Source organism: Leptonotus elevatus, chromosome 11 (assembly GCF_054856555.1).
Source record: "Leptonotus elevatus isolate MCC_2025b chromosome 11, RoL_Lele_1.0, whole genome shotgun sequence".
Taxonomy (NCBI): domain Eukaryota; kingdom Metazoa; phylum Chordata; class Actinopteri; order Syngnathiformes; family Syngnathidae; genus Leptonotus; species Leptonotus elevatus.
This window is the reverse complement of record NC_141249.1, coordinates 6941415-6964583: the sequence shown is the minus strand read 5'-3', so window position 1 is coordinate 6964583 and position 23169 is coordinate 6941415. Positions and strand designations below refer to the sequence as shown.

The 23169-nt window shown below is 39.3% G+C and overlaps 1 protein-coding gene across 1 annotated transcript in view; it reads left to right on the top strand.

Moving 5' to 3' along the window:
• The window catches only part of nek7 (NIMA-related kinase 7), a 70926-nt gene that overhangs the window by 31049 nt on the left and 16708 nt on the right, over positions 1-23169 (top strand). The window contains exons 3-7 of the mRNA XM_086089875.1: positions 6271-6411; positions 6758-6820; positions 13158-13268; positions 20477-20585; positions 21565-21672. Of these exons, the coding sequence (XP_085946001.1) occupies positions 6271-6411; positions 6758-6820; positions 13158-13268; positions 20477-20585; positions 21565-21672 (532 nt within the window). The remainder of the gene's footprint in view (positions 1-6270; positions 6412-6757; positions 6821-13157; positions 13269-20476; positions 20586-21564; positions 21673-23169) is intronic.

Here is a 23169-nt window from a genome sequence, read left to right as displayed (position 1 = left end):
TACCATTTGCTATTGTCATTAGATTAGGTTAAGAATCCACAAGATTTTCCATAAATGATCCACATGAAATCTAACATAGCAACTGTTGCTATGCTGGAGTTCATAACCCCAAAATACTGGCCTCTGATCATCTATTGGCATTTTAGTAGCATAATGTGTAATAATCACAGATGTATCTCAGCGCGCTCTAGCAGCCCGGCTAACCATCGTACCTATGTTACGGGCTATGTTACCCGGCGACTTACACATCAAAGGTAATGAATGAATGGGCTTTGAAAAGAAGAGGCTTTTTGGATCCACAAATATTTTTGTTATTTCCACTTTTTTTTACGTTAGGTCCATTTATCATGACTTATCATTTCAAAATGTTCAGTTCTGCTTATGAATTTATGAAGGTGCTTTGCTTTGGTTGTTGGATCAGTGGGTACGCACATTTATTTTAGTGACAAACTTCAGAGAGTTTTCAAGATTTTACATGCGTTCCGTTCCGTACATTCTGGTAAGAAGGCCGTGTTGCTTTCACCGTTGAACGGGAACAAGTTATCTCCCATCTTTTGAGTGAACTTCAGAAATTGAAAAACGGAAAATGAGCCTCTGATCTTCTATAGTTTATTTAACACAAGACGGGAACAAATTACGACTTCAATAAGACATTATTCTTCTGCTGCTACTTCTTCTACACCACTGAAGCAGCAGTGGTAGCGCAAAGACGAATGTCTTCCGGTCAACACAATGCAAGCTCCGAACGCATCCTATCAGCAGCTCATGCTTGAAGTGTTTCTATCTCTGCTGCCTAATGTGCCTGTACGTTTGTGGCGCTCTGAATAACCGAATGGCAGTTTTGAAAAGGGTCGGAATGGAGCAGAATATGCTCAAAGTTTTATTTCCAAACACACCCTTATATATATATATATAAGGAGACGGCACTCTCTCGTTGCAACGGGAGCCTGCAGGAGGACGAGACACTGGCTTAAGGAGTGAAAAAGACGGCGACTTTCAATCACGTCTTCTACAGTGAAACTGCAGAGGGAGCATGCACACACTGAAAAGTTGGCTACATTTCAGAGCATACTGGTCACAGTCTCGGGCTCTGATACAGTACAATTAGGGTGGCTGATTGAACTGATTTCATTGGTCTTGACTTGTTTTATACGAGTTAGTGCACCGCCCCCCCTCCACTGGGATTTCGCAAAGATTCTAAGCAATGTTTTAATGGGTTCACAACTCTAGTGAATTGGGCAGTGGGCCAGTGTACTTTCAAAATTAAGCAGCATGGTGCTGATGTACTTGAAGTGTCGATGTCCGCCTGTCTGTCCTCTCTGCTGCTGTTGGCCTTTCTCTGGCAGCCGTTGGCACTGCCGAGCTGTCACATCAAACCCTCTCCCCCTCTGCTGCTTGTCTCCCCTTGCTTGCTCCACCCCCCCTCTCCCGCCTTGCCCCGTGTCTTGTCAGCTGTGTTTGGAAATGGCGTCATTATTGGTCAGCCTGTATCACACTTCGTCTGATGAGTTTTTTCTCGCTCTCTCTCTCGCTCTCTCTCGCTCTCTCTCTTCTTCTGAGAAGCTCATGGCAGTTTCATGTCACCTTTACCCACAATATCCTGTCCCTCACAAATACCACCCATACTACCTTGTCCACATCACCAGTAAGATTGACATGGCACAACAGTAAAATTTAGATAAGAGGCTTTGGTCATCATTGATTATGAATTATTCTGTGTCTTAGCATCCATTTTTATTAGCAGTTGAGTTACCTTTGTTCATCCAGATAAAATTTGTTTGTGCAATGCTTTACCTACATTTTTCTGACCCCTCCTCTTTGCTCCCTTCAGTCACCCCAACGTCATTCAGGGTCATTCCTCTGTGACGTCTCCTTATGTGTGAGTGTCTCTGTCGGGCCCTTATTTCATCTGGGAGCCCTTGATTGTGTGACACCCATGTGCGGCAGATGAGACGGCCTGTCAGTCAGCTACGGCTTGGCTGCCCTTTGAAGGCCAGGCCAGGGGGCGAAGAGGTGCCGCAAATGGCCTGTGAAGTTTACATACACTGCCCACTGCTAAACAGATTAGCTCTAATGAAGTGTCTAATGCCGGGGCTGCTGGCTGACATAATCCTGCCTGGCAGCCTGGCCCCTCGGCTGCCAAAAAAGACGCCCTCCCTCCAGCCCTCTCCTCCGCCCTCGCACGGCCTCTGCTGCCACCCAAGGCGACTCCACACGGGGAGGTGCCCACTGTTAATCATGCCGGACAGTGTGCGATCTGACATGCAAATGTAGGTCATTGCATATGTAAATGTGTGATTACGGGGCTGGCATGCCAGGACACATTAGCAAGACTGTGCTCTCAGCAGGCGGTTGTCATAGTGCTTTAGAGGCTCATGCTAACATTTGTCAAGCTACCACGCAGCGAATGAAAGTAATGCCCTCTTGTCCTCTCCTCTCTCCCTCCATCTCTCGGTCAGTCTTGCTCTCCTCTCTCTATCATTGTTTTTACAACACCTCAAACTGTACAGTATGCAGTACATTACATACTTTATATACGGCCACCTCCATGGCCCTGCAAATATCTCATGCAATCTTTTAATTATGTAAATACATCTACAAACATACAGTAGTTCAATATGTCACATAATCGTTTCTGGTCATGTTTTCTTAGTGAGGCACTGTGCCAGAGCTGCCATGGAGGCGTCGTAATACTGAATAATCCATTATGGTGGTCTGTATGGTAGCTGTCAGAGTGACTCGGAGACATCTGGTGGCAGAGTCACACAGAAAAAGCACTTCAGAGGGGTTAATTGGACCCATCATCCTTTTACTGTCAGTTAACGGAAATTAAACCCCCTTCACTTCAAACCTAGTTTCTTGACTGCCAACAAGGCTGTTAATCTTCACAAATTATGACCAGATGTATCTAATCGCCAGCATGAACCATAAATAAAACACAAACCCTCTAATGCCACATCAGTATTTTATCTGTGACATCCAAGCAATTTAGTTGCATTTATTGCAACAATTATTACTTTATTAATTTCTACACTGGGGAATTTTTTGATCATATTTCAGCTCTGTTAAAGGCAGTAATGAACTAACAAATTATTATAAATATGCAAAATGCAGTGTAATCTCCAAAGTTGAATGAGTAGTAGTACAATTTGGTGTTTGACAAATTCCTCAAATGTCCTACAAATTTTGGACAAGTCACATACAGTACCTTGTCCAAAAGCATCAAATCATTAACTCTGCATGTTTGAATTTTTCTTTTGTGTTTTATCTATTTACTGATGTGTTTAGTACTAAATTATCAGTAGAATTGCATTCATGGCAGTGACTGTGTACTAACCTCACAAGGCATTATAAATACGCAAATTAATATTAATGCTTCGAAGAATAAATCGATGCCTATTACACACACATACACCATTTTTTTTTTAAGCAAAGGCAGCAATCCCCAAACTTTTTAGTGCCACTAGCCATTTTTTTCCAATGTGAAGTCAAGGACTTAAATATGTAACAATGATCACAAATATCACTCGCAATTAGATACACTGTACATTTCAACAAGTATGACTATAGTAATGACTAAGAAAGCCCGTCTGGCTCCTCACACGGGTTGGACGACGCCTCCGTTCAACGTTGTTGATACAGCAGCCTGTCAGATGGGTCAATAATGTGGCCCAGTCTGAACAGGGCCAGGTCGGATTTGGCACTTGCTAAAAACAGTGTGGACAGTCAACCCTGAAAATCTGATTTGAGGAGGAATCCGATTGGAATCCTGCAGTCTGAACACAGGCTTAGTGTCACTGCCATGATTCCTTTCCACTGATATTAATATCAGCAATCGAGGTTCAGCTCAAGACGTTAGCTTTCGGCTAACGTTAGACTTGTCTGCTAGCTTGTACTGCTCATGAATGAGCAGTGAGTGACGCATTACGGCACTCGAGCTACAAGCGTTTGTTTTTTAAAAATATCCGTAACCGTAATATTCAATGTTATGGCCGTAATGCTGCAGCATTCACTGCTAAAATACGGACGGTCCGTAACAGTCGGCAGCTCTGTGGTGTCAAAAACACAGTGCCGCCAGAGAACAGGCACCATTGGGCACAGTTGGCCGACGCATCATAGAGGAGTGTGGCATTATCGTCATCAAATGTGATGTCCTCCAGACGCAGTCTGTAACGGTAGGCTTGAATGTCAGAGTCGGCGGCCTGGTCAGCAGCCATGGCAACGCAATCAAGCCTCAGGTGAACGGCCCTGAGAGAGAGGCAGTTGGCAATGCAGTTGTCCTTGCCAGCCTTGTGCTGAATGTCTGTAGTGACCTTAGATGCATGGTGGAGGCAAGGGGGGTGGGGGGTTATTAGCTTGGTGATGATTTATTTGGGAGTCACAACTAGAAATGGCTGATGTTGAGTGTCAGCATACTTTAAAATATTTAAAAATATAGATTTTTGGGGAGGTGGTGGGGGTGGTGAATATTAATTAAATAGTGAAACAATGTCAATTTCTTTTTAATGACGGATTTTTTGTTGAACAAAAAGGGGGGGGAAAAAACAAATTTGGAACACAATTAAGTTTTAGCACATGGCGTGGATTAGTAGTTTCTCACATGGCACCCTTTGAAAATGAATTATCCACCCCTATATTAGCCCCTTCCACAGCAGCCTTATAGACACACATTTTCCAGCTTGCGAGGATGTGTCTGTGACGGAACAGGCAGAATGCTGACAGTGTTCAAGGAGAGTCTTAAAGTCCCAATTTATTGGAAATGCAGTGTAAAAGTAGATATGAAACATACATGCCAACTGAAAAAATCAAGTCATCTTTATTAAAACAGCTCATACTGTACGTACATCTTCATCAACATCTTGATCATGAAGGTTGTTTTGTGATAGTCAGGCCGGCAAATGTAAACACAGTTGAAATGATGCAGGAACACTGAACTGACATGCTCTCTCTTTTCTGTATATTTGATGGACTTAATTTAAATTGATTGAGTAGCTCCAAGACACTGGTTTATGCTCTTGCTAACTCTTGTCAAACTGTTTCAAGCAAGGGACTTGTGATAACACTCCCCTTCTCTTGTCGCATAGTGCCTAGGTGATACAATTTTGAAACCTCCCTCGGTCCTCCCTAAGCCTCTTGCCCCTGAGCTGCTCCCACAGCCACAATGGCAACACTGGTGACGTACGTTATTCTGATATTAACATATCACCTTTTGTTTGCACATGCCAACACCTTCTACAGGTTTACCAAAAGCAGGAAAGGTCACTGCAGCCTGCTCTGTTTTTGTTTGATTCTGACAAATAAAATCACGAGAAAAAATTGAAAATACCAAAAACTTAAAGAATTATTGTAAAAAAAAAGAAAAAAAGAAGCCAATCCGCAGGTGCAGAAATTTAGAATGATATGCAGGACAAACATAGTACCTCAATAATATTAACATTTTGAGTGAGTTGATTTTTGTGAAAAATGCACAAAATGAGTTATTGCATCTAAAATGGATACTTTACTAATTTTTCAATTTTCAGTAGTAAAAAGTTAATATTTTACCTATCATGAATTTAATAACATCATTATTCATGTTCAATTAACACCTTAAAAACTTCCTGTCGACTGAAAATGACATCACGTGTTGAGGGCTCAGGTAACAACTAATCATGGCTGAAGTCCATGATTGGTTGTTATTAGTGTTGTTCCGATACTGTTTTTTTGATTCCGATACCCAGCTTTGCAGTATCGGCCGATGCTAATACTATACCGATACCTACGTTTTTTTTTTTCTCAACATGAAAAAGCTGTCCTGCCATTGGTTCACCATGCAGTGAACATGTCACACATCAGTGAATGTCGTGCATGAGCAAGACACAAGTTGCTGCATCCAAAGTCCTATATTAGTTTCAGAATTAATGGTATCGGCATGTTACTTGTTAGTATTCACTGATACCACTGTTTTAATGCAGTATCAGTTGTTACCTGGACCCGCAACATGTGATGTCATTGCAAAATGCCTTTTTCGAGGTGTACATGAAAAATAATGAAGTTATCAAATTTATTATAGACTAAATATTCACTTTTTACTGCTGAAAATTGCAAAATTTCTAAAGTATGGCACCCTCCAGCATTTAAGTTGCCCATCCCTGATCTAACATTTAACCTAAAAAGTGTCACAGAGTAATGCCTCCTTCCTTCCAGTGTATCTACAAAACTCACAGATTCACGTTGCTGTACATGCAGTGTTTGAATTTATTTATTTACTTTTTTTTCTTCTTCTTCTAGAAACCTTTGCAACCAGACATGGGCCACAATTCACTTGCTAACTTCCAGATTGAGAAGAAAATAGGCCGGGGACAATTCAGTGAGGTTTACCGGGCAAGGTATCTGCTAGACAACACATCTGTGGCCCTGAAGAAAGTCCAGGTAAGAAACCATTAACATTTGTTATAGAGATGCATGATAGTTGTCCACCCCCACACTTTTTCCCCACCGCTACAAATGATAAGTTAAAGATTCGTTACGGACTGCCCTAAACTTGAGGTTATGTTATTCTGGTTCAACTTTTACCCACTCACTCACAATTGTCATGTGGCTATATAGTACGTGTGAGTCACTCAGGTGATGCCACCTGTCATACAGCAGCAACCTTGTTTCCGCTTATGTTTTTTTGCTACTTTCTCTGGAACTCTGCCCACCTTACATTTGTGCAACCCGCCATAATGCGCATCTGTGTCCTCTATCTCTCTCTTCCTTTTTGATCCCCTAATAGATATTTGACTTGATGGATGCCAAAGCTCGGCAGGATTGCATCAAAGAGATAGATCTCCTTAAGGTAAGCAACCCTAGAAGAGGGGGATTGTGTGTTTTGCAGCAATCTTTTTCTTGTTAGGTGCCTCAGCAGAGTCCTTGCACCACAAGAAAACAATTCAACTGCATAAGGCATCTTGAATGTGTGTGTGTGTGTGTGTGTGTGTGTGTGTGTGTGTGTGTGTGTGTGTGTGTGTGTGTGTGTGTGTGTGTGTGTGTGTGTGTGTGTGTGTGTGTGTGTGTGTGTGTGTGTGTGTGTGTGTGTGTGTGTGTGTGTGTGTGTGTGTGTGTGTGTGTGTGTGTGTGTGTGTGTGTGTGTGTGTGTGTGTGTGTGTGTGTGGTGCGGTGCTTGTGGGTACATTTGTATTATTTTTTTGTATTTGTGTGAATACAGAAAAGGAAAAAGTGAACGCTTGGGACTGAAAAATACATGCAATCTCTAAAGTCTTTGAGTGAGCGTGTTAGTGTATCTACAGTTACATTCCTCCAGGCGTGGAGCCTCATCTATGGCCTTTTTTTCTGTTTTATTGCTTCAAATGCTACATAGAATTGCCCATACAGTTTGTGGCGTACGCATTCCAAAGGAAAGTGTGGCTTAACTTTGTTCCAATAAATGACCAGTCGACACTGGTCACGCAATAAGATCATATTGTGCATACTATCCCGATTAAATACCTCCGAATTAGGTCTCTAATTTCCTCAATCGATTCAATTTCGATTCACATGAGTTCAGTTCGTTTAGATTTTGATTACCCCCCCCCCCCCCCCCCCCGATTCGATACACTTCACTTCAATCTGATATTTGTCAATTATGGAACATCAAGTCTTCTTAAATATCAATGACATGATTAAAAACTCCACAAACATTAAATTCCAAATGACATTTTGCAGAGGAAGTAACTGGTTAAATGATTTAGTGTTATAACCACTTAAGTGTTACACAAACATTGACATCATCAAAGATGAGATGAAAACATTTTCATAATCTAAATGTAATAATTGTAAATATAAATTAAAAATATTCTGAATGGTCATAAAGTTCAATAAGTCAGGTCTTTCATAAATGTAAGAAAATACTTTAAATTTATGGACAGTAAATGTCAAGAAAACAGTCAAATACAAAAAAACCTTTGCCTTTAAAATTAAATTTTCTTATAAATTTATGGGAAAAGGAAATATACAAAAATAATCGAGTTCTATGAATCGATATCAGGCTTGAAAAGGAAAATCGATTTGATATTGATTATTGGATTTTTTGAATACAGATCTCTACACTGAATAGATATGTGTTGCAGAAGTAAAAGAGTTCGGTGTCTTTGACGTCTCCGGTGTTAGCCAGCAACGATCCTCAGCATCACACTCAAGTCATAATCAGGCACGTTAAGCATTAATGGACTATCACAATAATGAGCTTGCTAAAAAGAAAAAGTTCTCAGACAATTGGTCAGCTGTAATTCATGCAAGACAAGAGTATTAATTTATTTATTATATTTAGTTTGTTATTATTATTATTATTATTATCATTATTATTATTACAGTACCTTTATTTAAAATTTTACCCACAATGAAGTGGTATTGATTAAACTACCTACCATAAAATGTGTCAGTCATATTCATTTTCAAATGCTTGTGAAAACATTGTAAGACATTTTTCATATTCATTCCTTAACGTGTGTTTCCAGATGATGTTTTCCTTCACATCTGTGCTCGTCTTCCATGTATAATCACTGCAGGCTGTTTATGCTTGTATGCTTGTATGCTTTCTCACATATACATTAAGGAGGAGAAAGAAACTAATTCGATTAGTTTGTGCCACTCTAAACACTCCAGTATAGCTCCAGGGGCCGATCAAAGACAAGGATACGCAGATGCAGACACCGCATTGTAGAGAGATGTAACCCGAGCAGCCCATCTTTGACTTAATGCCGCAAGACGTCAGGGTTAACCTCAGTCTGTATTTCTGACCTTCTACAAGTGGTCATGGCAGGGTTCATTGTCAGTCTTTGACAGGTGACGTCACTCATTTTCTTTATATATTGCTCATTTCTGTCTCTCCTCTGCTGACTGTCACATATATCATTGTCCTCCCTTTTTGTCCTTCTCGCCAATCTATATGTTTCTCACACAGCCACTTCACTTCTTTATGGTGGCTCACCTTCCGCCTAGAGCTTTATTTTCTCCTCTTTTTCTACGCTCATTCAAGTGAACACAGAGATTCTGCCTTATAATAAAAGACTGAGTGTGAGAGAGACAGCCATTTTGCCTTATCCCCGCTCTAGACAGGCCAACAGGAGACACAGCCAAATCAGAATAATGAGAGGCACAGTGGCATGGACCGACTGGAATGACACACATACTTGTGCGTGGTTCCATGCACGCATGCATGGACACACACACGCGGACGCATACACACTACTCTTAGTCACTGCCTTTCATTGGTCTGCCTATTTGTTTGTTTGTCTGTTTGTATTTGTGTCTGCTCATTCATCTGCATTGTCCTGTTCTGACGTACCGATTTCAACTTGAGAATCTCACTTCTCACTCACTGTCCTTTGGTCCCCACTGAGTATCCAGCTCGCTGACATTCATTAAGTTTCATCATGCATGCAATTCCACATCTGTGTGCTCCTCTTTGTCAATTACGATCAAGTCTGGATTATGTTCCAAAGAATAATGTCAGCAATTAAAGATGCTAATTACTGAATGTGTTTATGGTGAGCGTGAATGTGATTAGGCAGCGTGTGTTTACTGACAAGACAAATACCCGTTAAGTAACAAGCTTTTTAAATATCGCTCATAAACCTATATTTTCACTCCATTTTTAAATTTTTATGCAATTGTCCAAAACAGGCTCCCCTAATCCTGGTCCTCGTGGGCAGGAGTTCTGCAGGTTTTAGATGGTTCCGTCCTGCCACTCACCTGGTTCTAACAATTAGAATCGTTATCAGGTTTGTGCAGAGCTTGCTGATGAGCTGATTATCTGAATCAAGTGCGTTGGAGCGGACGGAAAATCTAAGACCTGCAGGACTCCAGCTCTCGAGGACCAGGATTGGGGAAGCCTGGTTGAACATTGTAGCTGCAGTTCCTTTTTTTTTCAATGAGGATTTGCAGATCCCCCCCCCCCCCCAATGTTTTTTCCTTAATATACTTTTTTGTTTTGTTTTGTTTTTGGCATTACTTGTCCTCCCCCCACCCCAGTCCCTTTACCCACAGCTTTCTCGGAAAATGCATATTGAATGTTAATCAGCATTTATTGGAATTTTTTGGGGGGTGTTTAAAAAATGTTTATTTTTTCCCCCTCCAGTACATGTCAATAGGTGGCAATTATATGCAAGTTGTGTTACTCATGGTCCCTACCCCTTATCACATCTAGAATTAGGGCTGGGTATCTACTTAATTTCCCTCAATTGATTCGATTTCGATTCACAAAAGCTCAGTTCGATTCGATTCACTTCAGTTTAATATATTGATAAATTATGGAACATAAATTCTTCCTAAATATCAAGGACATTATTAAAAAAAAAAAAAAAACTCCACAAACATTAAATTCCAAATAAAATTTTGCATAGGCAGTAACTGGTTAAATGATTTATTAGTTTTATAATCACTTAAGTGTTATACAAACATGGACATCAGCATGGATGAGATGGAAAGGTTTTCATAATTCTAATTCAATAGTTGTAAATATAAATTAAAAAGCTTTTGAATTGTCATAAAGTGCAATAAGTCAGGTCTTTCATAAATGTAAGAAAATATTTTTAAATTCGTGTGAACATTAAATTTAAAGAAAACAGTAATATACGGAAAAAAATTGGCCTTTGAAATTCTATTTTATTGTTCATTTATGGGGGGCGGGGGGGAAGATTTTATGAATCGATATCACGCTTGAAAAGGAAAATCGATTCAATATCTATTGTTTGATTATTTTTTTTAGACCCAGCCCTAATCTAAATGACAATGGTGTTCCATCAGTTCAAAACATAATTGAAGATTAGGTCATTTTAAATGATCAGTTGGCCTTCCTAGATATCAGCTTCTTCTTTCAGCCACGTCTATAGCTCACGGAATACAGCATGCACGGTTTCATGTCAAGTAATTACACACGCTGGTGGGTCCCAGGCTGTGTGTGCAATTACATAATCATCTAAGCCTCTATGTGATATTTCCTAATGAATGATTGTTGTTTTACACCAGGCTTCCATCCGTCATTAGCATCAACATCTGCATGTGAATATATCTCCACAGTCCTCTGTATCTTTTGCCTTAGGTTACAGTTATTATGGCAGAGGAATGGGTCGGGTGGGCTTGTCATCGCTCTCTGGCTGTGCTACAGTGTGAAGACATGTCGAACTGACACGCTGAGCCAAATATACATCTGGCAAGGGAGAGGACAAGGGAGGGCGAGGGAAAGATGGAGACGTGGGGAAGGTAGAAGGGAGGACAAGTGAGGAGGATCAGGGAGGGATGCGGAGATGGGTGGAGAGTGCAGTGTGGTGCAGTGTACTGTACAGAGCCCTCTTTTCCCTTCTTCTCTGCATCATTCAGAGCATGAACATTTCTTTAATCACAGTGCAGAAAGCGAAGCCACGTGGAGGACGTGTGTCACACTGCTCTGTCTCCTCGTGTCTCAGACCCCCCCGACAATGCCACAGTGCCATGCCACACAGGGCCTCGTCTTAAGCTCTCTATGTATCATTCCCTTCTCACTAATATCTTCTTTAACTTTGTTCACTTTGCTTTTCCCTGCTGTCTCCATTTAGTTCTTTTTCCGCGTTTTACCCTATCAGGGTTTGAAAGTAATGGTGTCCTTCAGGCTCCTCATGGCACCGTCCCGCTCTCTTCCCTCTTCTTGCACTGGATGGATGCACTTTGTTTACAACGGGAAATGTTGTTCTTGCCTTATTGACCAACCAACAGGAAGGAATCGCAGCCGAGATAAGCCCGGCTTGTTTTTCTGACTGCCAGCCATGTCAGCCTGTCAAGCGTGTATGTCTGTGTGTGTTTGCGTGCGTGTGTGTGTGTGTGTTGTTTCGCACGAGTTGTTGTCATCACAGCTAAGAGGGGTTGTTGTGACATGTCACCCAGCTTTGTCACACTAGAGGACAAAACCGTTTCGTTAGGTCCATGGGAATGTATAGGGATTAAAAATGCAGCATGTATTCAACTGTTTCACTTCTAATTGGTTGTCCATGGCGGGGCTTCAGACTGTGATCAAATGATCTCTTATTGCATCTTGCAATTTTTATTTAAGGCTTTCTTGAATATTTCGTCTGTTTGATTTTTTTCATTTACCACAGGACTCTGCGCAGATCACTCACGTTGCTCCACACCAAATCTTTCTAAGCATACCTTTATGGAATTTGCTTTTTGCACTGGGGCGCTATCATGCTGGAACAAAAAAGGGCCTTCCCCAAATCGTTCATGTCAAGTTGAAGGCATAGAAATGTCTTGGTGATCGAATTCAATTTGTTAAGATGCATGTGCCAACATTTTTGCACAAAAAGCAAAGAAAAATGTTGTCTTGCCGATTTTAGCACATGAGAAACACGTTGTTCAACAATATGAAGATGGACATTGTCAACAGCACATTACACAAGGTAATAGGGACAAAAGTCGAAATAACAAAAAAAAAAGTCACAGACTACTCCATGGTGGATCACCATAACAACAAATAGTGAGCAAATCAGTAAGCAAGCAGTATCAGGCAGGCGGCACTCTCTGAAAGCCTCTTTGGGTGGGTTTGAAGCTCTATGGGGGACAGAACAAAATATGTTGCAGCCAGAACACAACGTAGCTGCCCCCCCTTGGGATACCATTTTCCAAAAATGAAGCGGTCTCGCAGATTATTTTCAAAAGCAAAATGAGGAGCGTGGAGGAGGAGACTGGCGGAAAGTGAAGCTTATGAGAAGTTCCGTCTCAGATGCCAGTTGATTTTGGGGGTGAGATTGGGAGCGAGTGACTTCCAGTGAGAAGAAAAACTTTGAGTTTGATTCAACAATGCTATTACCCATGGATGCAAGGAAATTTTACTGTGTGCTTGTTTGATTGTTGTCTGTTGGGAGCTATTCTGAACTTACTACCTATATAAGCAAAACTTTACATTTTGAAGCTCAAAACCTGTGAAATTGAATGTTAGCTAATGCTAATGAATGTAAAATGCTTGTGTGCAATTGGAAAAGGTTGCTAGACTTAGTGCCAACAAATCTAATACATTGATTGGTCATATTGTACTTGTGAAGTTTACCTCAGTCACTTCAGGTGTGAATGGATATATAAAAAAAAAGCACTTTTATTAAATATAAAAACCAGATTGCTCTACTTTTATTTATTTCTCTGTTGTATTTCTTCTCTTTCTCCCACAGCAACTGAACCATCCAAATGTGATAAAGTATCATGCGTCTTTTATTGAGGACAATGAGCTAAACATAGTACTGGAGCTAGCTGATGCCGGAGACCTCTCACGTATGATCAAGGTAAGTGACTTCCAACTGCAGCAGTACCAGATTTAAAGAATAGTATAGTCTTGGATTTAACACACACCAGTATACTGAGTAACAGAGAGGGATTGCTTGTTACTTATTGTAGCAACAACTCCCCTCCAACAGTATAGAAACAGTTAGGCCAATTATTTTTTTGTTGTAGACAGAAAACGTGAGGTTGATATTGTAGACAGAAAACATGTGAGGTTGATAATAGAAGATGAATACAAGACGAGAGATCAGTATTTCAGTTTTATTTCCAGTTACATCCAGATTCAAAATAAAACTTCAAAGAAGCATTATTTGTTTCAAGCCACCACATGTTTCGTTGAGGAAAAGTATCTTAACAGAGAGACTTAAAATTGGATTCAAGTGAATGCAACTAAATATTTATTTTGGACACACCTGTCAGTTGCATTTTAAAATATTTTAAGTGTATCAGTACTGTAAATACCTAGAAATCAACGCTGACATCTCCGATCTCTTGTCTCGTATTCAACTGATATCAGTCCACAGCAAAGATTAAGGAATTGATCTTAATATTTCAATAATTTCGAAAAGAGAGTGTCTATACCTGCACGTTATATGGAGCATTCTGATCAATTATTCATTACTTAATTTTCAGACCACTCCCCGACTTCTATAATGTTACAGTGTATAGCATTGTTGCAATTGTGCTAACATCTAGCTCTGTCTGTCACTTTCTGTGCACTGACTTTGGTTGACAATGCAACAAGGAGCCCAGCCAGCTGTCACTTGTGACATGAAGTAAAATGTCAGGTTGAGAAGCTGGAAAATAATCAGATTGAATTGGAATTTAATTACCTATTAATTATTACAACAAATAAGACTTTTACTCTGTTGACCTTACAGGACCCAGCATATCTTCTGCCAACAGGACACTCATTTACATGATAAAAAAAAGAAAAGATGAATGACTGCATTGTTAATCTGTACATAGTTTTATACAATATCAGATATAAGATTACTTTCCATGAAATGAGCAGCATCTTAAAGGATAATGTCTGAAAATAAGTACCAGTTCTCCTCCATATTGCCTCCCTATTGAGTGTAATGGAATGTTGACTTGGAAATAGCATCCGAGACATATGGCCTTGTATAACTAAAGGAATGGAGGCAGGAGGTCTGTGGTTTTTTTCAAGACTGGATTTTTGGCTACCTGGACAGTGAGTCAAACTGAATCATACATTCCGTAATGTAACCAAAAACCAAATATTATAGGACCCCCTAAAATCTTCTTTAATCTAAATAGGCTGGTTGGACATCTGTCTCAAATGGAGAAAGGAAGTTGGGAAGAATAAAACGATGATCATAGGCAATAAAGTTACACATGTTTTTAAATGTGCACAGACCTGTATGTGAACAACTACTGTATGTACACACATAAGGTATCCTCATTTAGACTTGTATGCAATATTTGTTTTGTCTTTTTTTTTTCTTACATCAATTAGTGTGCACCAATTCACGCTTGCCAATTCGCACTCTCAACCTTTAGTGTAGAAGTCCTCAATTAAAAGTTCAGAGGTCCGATTTCAAACATTTCTTCAAACTAAATTCAGAAACATCATAATGCGTAGCATGCATCATAATTCATACATTCAAATATTTTTCCCCAAATAACTGAAATAAAAAAGCATTTAAAATTGAAATACAAATGTAAAGTGTTTTTGAACAAGCGCATCTTAATATCCCGGACAACAGAAAAGTACAGCAATTTAGTATCAACAAAACTAAATGCCTGAGTGTAAGTTTTTAACTACTTTTTGAGCAATGCGAAACTGGTATAAAAAAAGCGAGGTAAGCATCCGTACCAGTCCTAAAGGGACGATCAAAACTCTGCGTCTGGTGAATGACGAGAGCACGGCATGGGAGAGGGTGATTCTTCCGATCGTGTATTGTTTCTTTGCTGACCTCGCTTTCTTTATATCCGTTTCACATTGCTCGGCAGAGAGCCAACCGCCATTCTACGTCACTACACACTGAATGCATCGCGACGTAAATAACAATGGTGGCCTATGTACAAATAACGTTTCTACAAAATGTATTAGACTGGAAATAATTTCTGAAAATTTTATCTCACAGTTAAGTTAGTAACAGCCAAATAAATCATATAGAGCAAACTTGTCATTACAGCCAGGGTTCCTTTAAAAACAAAGAAAATATTGAATTGTTTAACACTAATACTAAAGTGTTGCGCACTAAAGAAAGCTCTAACCTCACGTGTCCCTAAACCAACTTTCTCTTGTGTTATAGCCAAAACCACATCTGATAAATTTCATTTTGTAAACTTTAGCCAATTAGCACAAGGGTAGTAATACTTAACCTATTTAAATACTGTCTCTCTATGAAGTGTCATAAAAGTTCTTGGACTTGTCATAAAAGTTCATTCACAAACTATAAACTACAAGATTTCCCCATCGATGTGGGCCAGACAATCAACCAGCATGTCTGCAAAGACATCCTGTGATGTTTGCTTTCTCCTGTGTGTAAAAGAGGTAAAAGTTGTGGCAGGACAACAACTTTCACCATGATGTGTCTCCTCACAATGCCTTCAGCATCCGAGAGGAATACTGTTGCGCTGGAGCAACTCCTCACCCAACCTGGCTTTAAGGTTGGATATTGTTTGATTTTATCCGATACCGGAGCCTTCTTGGTACTTTTCAAACAGTTCCGGTGCTTAAACTGTAGGGATGTAACGATAACAGCAATATCGTGATATTGCGATATTAAAACTGCCACAATATATCGTCGTCGTCATGTCACAATATTAAAAGCAGCACATCTGTTAAAAAAAAGTTGGGTTGATTTACATTTGTGCAGTTCTAGCACCCTGTGGTGGTTTGTTTTTTGTGCAGTTTAATTTTAACAAGGCATGTTTTGGCCCTTTTATGCTTAAATATGTTTGTGAACGGAGTCAATGTGTAGGAACTCAATGTGTGGTTGAATTTGCAAGTGCCTCAATATATATATTATATTTTTATATATATATTTTTTTAGAGTTTTCATTGCTGTGATTTACAAAAGCACAATATTGTGTTTTTTTTAAAAGTATGTGCTCATATTTTTACATTATTGTGACCTTTTTTTGTATTGACATTCTCTCCACAATATCGTGATAATTATCGTATATCGTGCTCTCATATCGTGATATCGTATCGTGATGTTTGGATATTGTTAGATTCCTATTAAATGATTCTCAAATGCGTACCAAAAAAATACAAAACTGCATGTTTTCTCAAAAACAATACCATTTTATTTGCAGGGTTCAATTGAACATAATATTATAAATAAAGTTGAAAGGAGTTACTGTGGTAACTTGAAAGCCAGAAATAAAAAATATTCCTATCAAAATAGTTTAAAAGATACTTCTAACTCTTCAGATTACTAGTAGTAGCCCATTGTGATCAACTCATAACTCAGAACATTTAACAAAAACACAGCATAAGGCAGGAGGTATTTGAGACACCTAGCCAACAATCTTTAGCTAACTTTTCTGTTGTGTCTCTGTGAACATTTTACATACAAAATAAACGACTTTGGAGTTTCACATAAAGCAGAAAGTGAGCACCAACGTGCATGTTTGTCACACACAGGCTGTTGAATGGCAACGGTGTTTGCTAACAAGTTTGCTCATTGAAGTTAACTAATATGCAAGATTTCCAGTTGGCATTAAAAGATGAGACTTAGCTGAAGAAGAGGAAAGGCTGCCGTCAGTCTCATCAATGTCATCTGCCTTTTCAAACATACTGGCGGTGGCAGGGCTGCGAGTGGGGCTTTGTTTTATTTGTCCGAGTCCGACTGCTGCTGCTAAAGTGCTTGGATTTTCGACACGTAAATTGTCAAACACTGCACTGCTCAGCTTTTATACGGACTCCATGAGTCGCCAAGTGTTTCATCAAATTTGAGGAGTTACCTCCCTTGCATGCAAAAGTTTTACTACACCTGTTACATGTTGCACTCCCAAAGTCATCCTTCATCGGTGATGAAGGCAAACTTTCGACAGTTTTTTTTTTTTCATTATAAGGTGTTACGTAGCGCAGGTCATGCAAATTGACACCGGAAGAGCAAGGGGGGTGTTACAACAATAAAAGTTGGTCACCGAAATGTTTGTTTTCATTCGGTCTGGTTTAAGTCAGATCCGGTGTCATATTAGTACCGACTTTCGATACCCAACCCTACCTAGCTTCATGGGATTTCCATGCATCCCCCCCCCCCCCCCCCCCCGGTTATATCCTAAACTGAAGAAGCCCATCAAAGTACGTGGATGACATAATCAAAATTACTATGACTACGAGGCTGCATAGGATCCCGGAATAATCCTTCCAAGAATGCATGAAGGTGTGGCAGAAAAAGTGTTTAACACTCAAGGGTAATTACTTTGAGTGAGAAAACTTGTAGTTTGGATTGAAAATATATATTGCTGTTCGTGTTTTGAGATGAAGTCGAACAGAAAATAAGTATGCTAGTTCAAAAGTACTACCAATTGATCCTGGGGTTCCCCTTGTTTTTAGACTAAAGCCTTTATTTTTATTATGTCTGCCAGTGAGGCAAATTGGTGGTTTGAATTTATAAAGCCTGGTTTTCTTTAATGCATAAATGATGCTGCAGCGTTTTATCAGCATAGCTAGACAAGCTGCTTGCAGTCAGACTCAGCAGCATGTCCATACAGTTCAACACAGCAAATTAGGAGAGGCGAGGATTAGCTGTACAAGAGGATTAACACGAAGGGCTGAAGAATCTCATGCACGCACGCACGCACGCACGCACGCACGCACGCACGCACACACACACACACTGAACAATCATGAGAATGAAAGATAGTTTATGGAGCCAGGATACTAACAAACACAAACGTGCCTTGAGGAAAGAATGTAAGGTGCATTTGCACTGTGCTGTCCCTATACCGTAGCTCCTGATAGAAAGCAGTTTGCTTCTTGTCCTATCTTTGACCAACACTCGGACATGAAAATATTTTTTTAGGTAACAGTGGCATAGCTATTTTAAATGCAAAGGCACACATTATTGATAGTGTTGTATGCATTCTGAAACAGAATGACTCCAATTGTATGCATTTAACATTTGGTTATTTCATTCATTATTCCTTTCAATTTCTGTCATTCCTTTTCTAATTTTGTATTTCTCTCAATCTGGTCATCTAAGAATTCAAATGAAATCAAGTGGCTAAATTTGCAGGCACTTACAGAATATTGCATATAATGTGCCGTGTTTGCAGTTAAAGGCGTAACGGATAGGGTGGTGGTGGGCATTTATGTGCTCCCCCATTGACATCAAACAGTCCTCTGATATGGAAATGAGAGGGCAAGGGAAGAATGGCTTCTTAGTGGGGCTTTGTTAGGATATAGGCCAAGGTCTATCTATCCTTTCCTCTTTCCATCTACCTCTATCATGATCCTTCTTTCTTTTATTGTTCAGTCAGGCTGTTCACCCGTAGAATTAACCAAAATGTCTTTCTTTGTGTTTATCTATTGTGTTGTTGCTTGTACTGTAAGAGGCTATGCAAAGTACCGTAATAGCATTTTAATTGTGCTGTGCTGTGACTACAACGCAACAAACGACAAATATTGTACCAAGTTTAACCGACAAGCCCTCGTTTTAGCTTTTACCTGGTGTTATATTGTGTGGATTATAGGTACGTTTTGCGAATATGTATAGTTTTTTGTGCACTAAATATCACTTTTTAGATTTATTCTGCTTAGCAATTTTTCATGGTTCTGCAGCAATCAATGAAATCACAATATCTTGTTATGACTGACTTGAGGACATAGGGTGAAGCTGCTCAGTCGAGCCCCCGACAAACTCATTGTATGAGTGATTTCAGTGATTTGTTTCTAAATACATTGAATATGTTGAAAGATAAGCGCTCAAAAGATGTGCAAAAACAATTTAGTAGTGAATTGTTGCAATATAAAGGAACTTTGTGGTCAAGATGGTAAATTTTTCTATCTCTTGCTCAGGAAAATGATTGGTATCGTTTTTTTTTTTTTTTTTAAAGATTTCTCTTCTTTTTTTTTTTGCAATCTACAAGTAGTTGCACCTAGAATACTCCTTTTTGATCAGAGGAAAATAAATAAACTTCGTAGTACTTTCGTAGTACCACAAAGATCCAAGAAGCCTTTTTCACTGAGCGTTTCGGTTTATGGTTTAACAGTTAACGGTTAATCTAGTTTTTATTTCCAATTTTGCGTTTGTAGACATGATGGTGACTGCTGCATGAGTTTTTTTTAATCCACCTTGCATGGCAAATTTCTCACAAATAAATTAAACAAGAAGCAGACAGCCATCTACTGTACATGTTGCATTGGGCTGTAAGAGTATTATAGAAGAAGACATATTTTTTGCAGAAAATTTGAATTTTTTTGTGTGTTTGTTTCATTCCATTCATATTGTCGCACCGAAACTATGCTTCTGTAAAGCATTGCCCACCCTATAGGTATTTTATGACGGCACTTGATATGCTACAGCGTGCAGCGTGCCAAAAAGGGAAACACTATTATGTTACTGGTAACCTTTACAAATTTTGACCCCCCCCCCAAAAAAAATGCATACAATATGTTAACTCAAAAAATAAAGGAAATGAAACCCTGAATGAGCTGAACTATTTGTTTACTAACTGCTCTTTGAGCAGGACTTCAGCTCGTAGTTGGTGTGCCATAATGTTGTTAGTTAAAGCTTTGTCTCATTTTAATAAGGGACCACATGCTGGATGAGTCCGATCAGTTCCACCCTCCAAAATAAACTTTAAAAAAACAACTACAAAAAAACAACTGTTACAGTGTACCACAGAAAGCCATACTTAACAAAATAACTATATGCCAGATGGGAGAGTTTTGGAAGGTACCGCACATTTCCTCTCTTTGTTGCTGAGGGTGCATGTGCTTTCTATTGAAGGCCATACAGAAAATGAGAAGAGACTTATTTAGGAAAGAGACTGAATGAGACAAAATCTATCTGGGTCCCATTAAACATGGAGTCACAGAGTGAGGGACTGAAAATGGGAATGCACCTGGATAGACATATTCAGCAGTACAGAACAATACTTTGCAACATTACTTATACTGTATTGCAGGACACAAACATTTATGTACTTGTTAAAATCTTGTATTTAACATTCTTGTAAAGTAACAAAAAAAAATGCTTTGTGTGTATGTTATTTCTTGCAGCACTTTAAGAAGCAGAGACGACTTATTCCTGAAAGAACTGTGTGGAAGTACTTTGTCCAGCTTTGCAGCGCACTTGAGCACATGCACTCCCGGAGAGTCATGCACAGAGGTAGACATGATGAAAAACACTCCATGTATAGTGCTGAACAAATTTATTAGACATTAACCTAATATAAAGTTAGTGCACAGTTAAGGATGGTGGTAATGACCAAAATATATAGTTTAATATTTTTTTCCAGTACATAAAAAAAAACTCCTTAATATTACTTACTGTCCATGAATTTTCAAATGTCATGTCATTTTTTTTTGGTTCAGTCACTTTAAAAATATTCTGGTGGTTGAATTTTAATACATTTTAATACATTTTGGACTACTCAGAGAACTGTAAACTTACTGAATAAATAATTTTATTATGGATTTCAGAATGTCATTTGTAGAAAAGACAGATTGTCATGTACAATTAATTGTACTGTCTTCAATATATTATTTTATTGATCTCAGCAAGTTTAACCTAAACAACCCTAAACAGTGTATTTCCATTCATAATTATAGCTTTAAAAATATTCTTAGTATTCTTAATATTATAGCATTAAAAATGCGTTTTTTTGTACAAAAGGTTTCAGAACTGTTAATGTTCAACCAAACATAGGCCAGAGAACAAAGTGTTAATGGTGCCAACGTGTGTTCAATAGCACTCCGTCAAATGAAGTCCCTAAAATCACACAAACACAGCTACAGGTGTGATATACTTCCGTTAGACTGTGTTTGATTAGAGTGGAGGGACACTAATGAATCTGGAGCTCAGAACTTTAACGACCACTTTACAGAGGCCTGTTAAAAAGCTGCTGAACAATTATACTGTACGGAGTTAATACATTTCAAAGGCTGATGTGGGTTACATTGACATATTACTCCAAACGCGAATCGATGGTTTGTCTGGCAAACGCTAATGAAGTCAATATTTTCAAAACTATACTGGCATCATGTAATTGTAAAACTGCAAAAGAATTTGAGTTTGATAGCAACAAACTGACCAGAACTTAGTTTACTATCCATTATCTCTCTTACCTAACTATTTTCTTCTTCAGATATCAAGCCAGCCAATGTATTCATCACAGCGACAGGGGTAGTGAAGCTAGGAGATCTGGGACTGGGACGGTTCTTCAGCTCCAAAACCACGGCTGCTCACTCTCTCGGTAATTCACGACAGTTTATATGTTCTTGGAAATGAAAGACATGCACTCCATGTTTGTGCACCTAAATGCAGACACACACGCTTGCACAAGGCAGCCCCTAGTAATCACCCGCTGTTGGATGTGTTTCATTAGCTATGGTGAGAGCAGAGCCATGTGTCATTTAACCATGCTGCCTACTCAGACTTGTGCCCAACTGCTTCATAGGCCACTTAATTACTTCCTGTTGCGTTGCCCTTTAACCTCTGTACAGATGGATGCAGAGCACAGGCATTTGACGCACAGCTCTGATAGGAACTGTGTGCCGTAAAACAAGATGGCAAACTTTACAATCAGATTTACTGTTAGCGTTAAGTAGGTGCCTGTTTGCCATAGGAAATAAAATCTGATAACACCATATTTTTCTTTGAAGATATGAGAAGCCATAGTAATTAGGATGTTGGCCTTGTTTAAGATTGCGCACACAAAAAAAGGGGGGCGCTAAACCGGAGACAAATTGACAGGATGGAACCACATGCTCAATTATATCCTTCTATAATGAGTTGGATGTCGGATGTACTATGAGCCATGTAGCGTGAATCGTTTGGAGTGAAGCCAGTATCAGATTGAGACGTTTGAGTGACAATTAATTTCTGAAGAAACAGACCTAGACATTTGTTTCACTTTTAAGTAGACATGGGGTTTAAAACACAAAAAGGCCCCCGTTTACCTTTTCCTCACTTCAAAGGTGTTTAAAACGGTAGTCTCCCACTTAACAATTTGTAAACTGCCTCCACTAACTGCCATTTATCACTATGACCGTAACCCATCACAGTTAATATACACGGGTGCATGATAATAGGGTAAAAAAAAAAAACCCTTTCTGTGTAACGTCATTGAATGTTGAATATAACGTATGGACACCTGCAGCATATAGACTGTGGCCTATATATGTACAACTTAGTTTTATTTTTCAAATGTATTATTCAATTCTGGTTTATATTCAGATTAACTGCAATTAATTTTAGCTTTTTGGTAATGTTGTAAAGCAGCCTTACAATTTTCTCTCAATAAGATCTTGAATTGCAATCCAGATGCGCACTGGTTACAGTTTGGCCTGCTGAGATGTCCAAGGAGCTGTCCAACATCTTTCTGGCAGTCTCATAGCTGCTTGAATTAAATAGATTGGAATATGTCGAACATATTCCGCTGTCATTCACACTGTCTCACTTTCCGATGTCAAAGTGTTATTATCACACACAGGATGCTATTCCAGGCCCCTGTGCAACAGCGGCAGCAGCAGCAGCCCAGAAAAAGTGTGACTCTCATGATCGCTGTGAAAATGTCTGCAATTGCTCATTAAACGTTAAGTCCACAGCACCCTCTTTAGGTTGACCTGGGACAGGCAACCCAATTCCCATGGGTCAACAGAACTAGACTCATTCAAATTCAGATATTTGGATCTCGGCTTACAAAAATAGCCACCTAATATACATGCTTATTAACATTAGTATCAGAGAG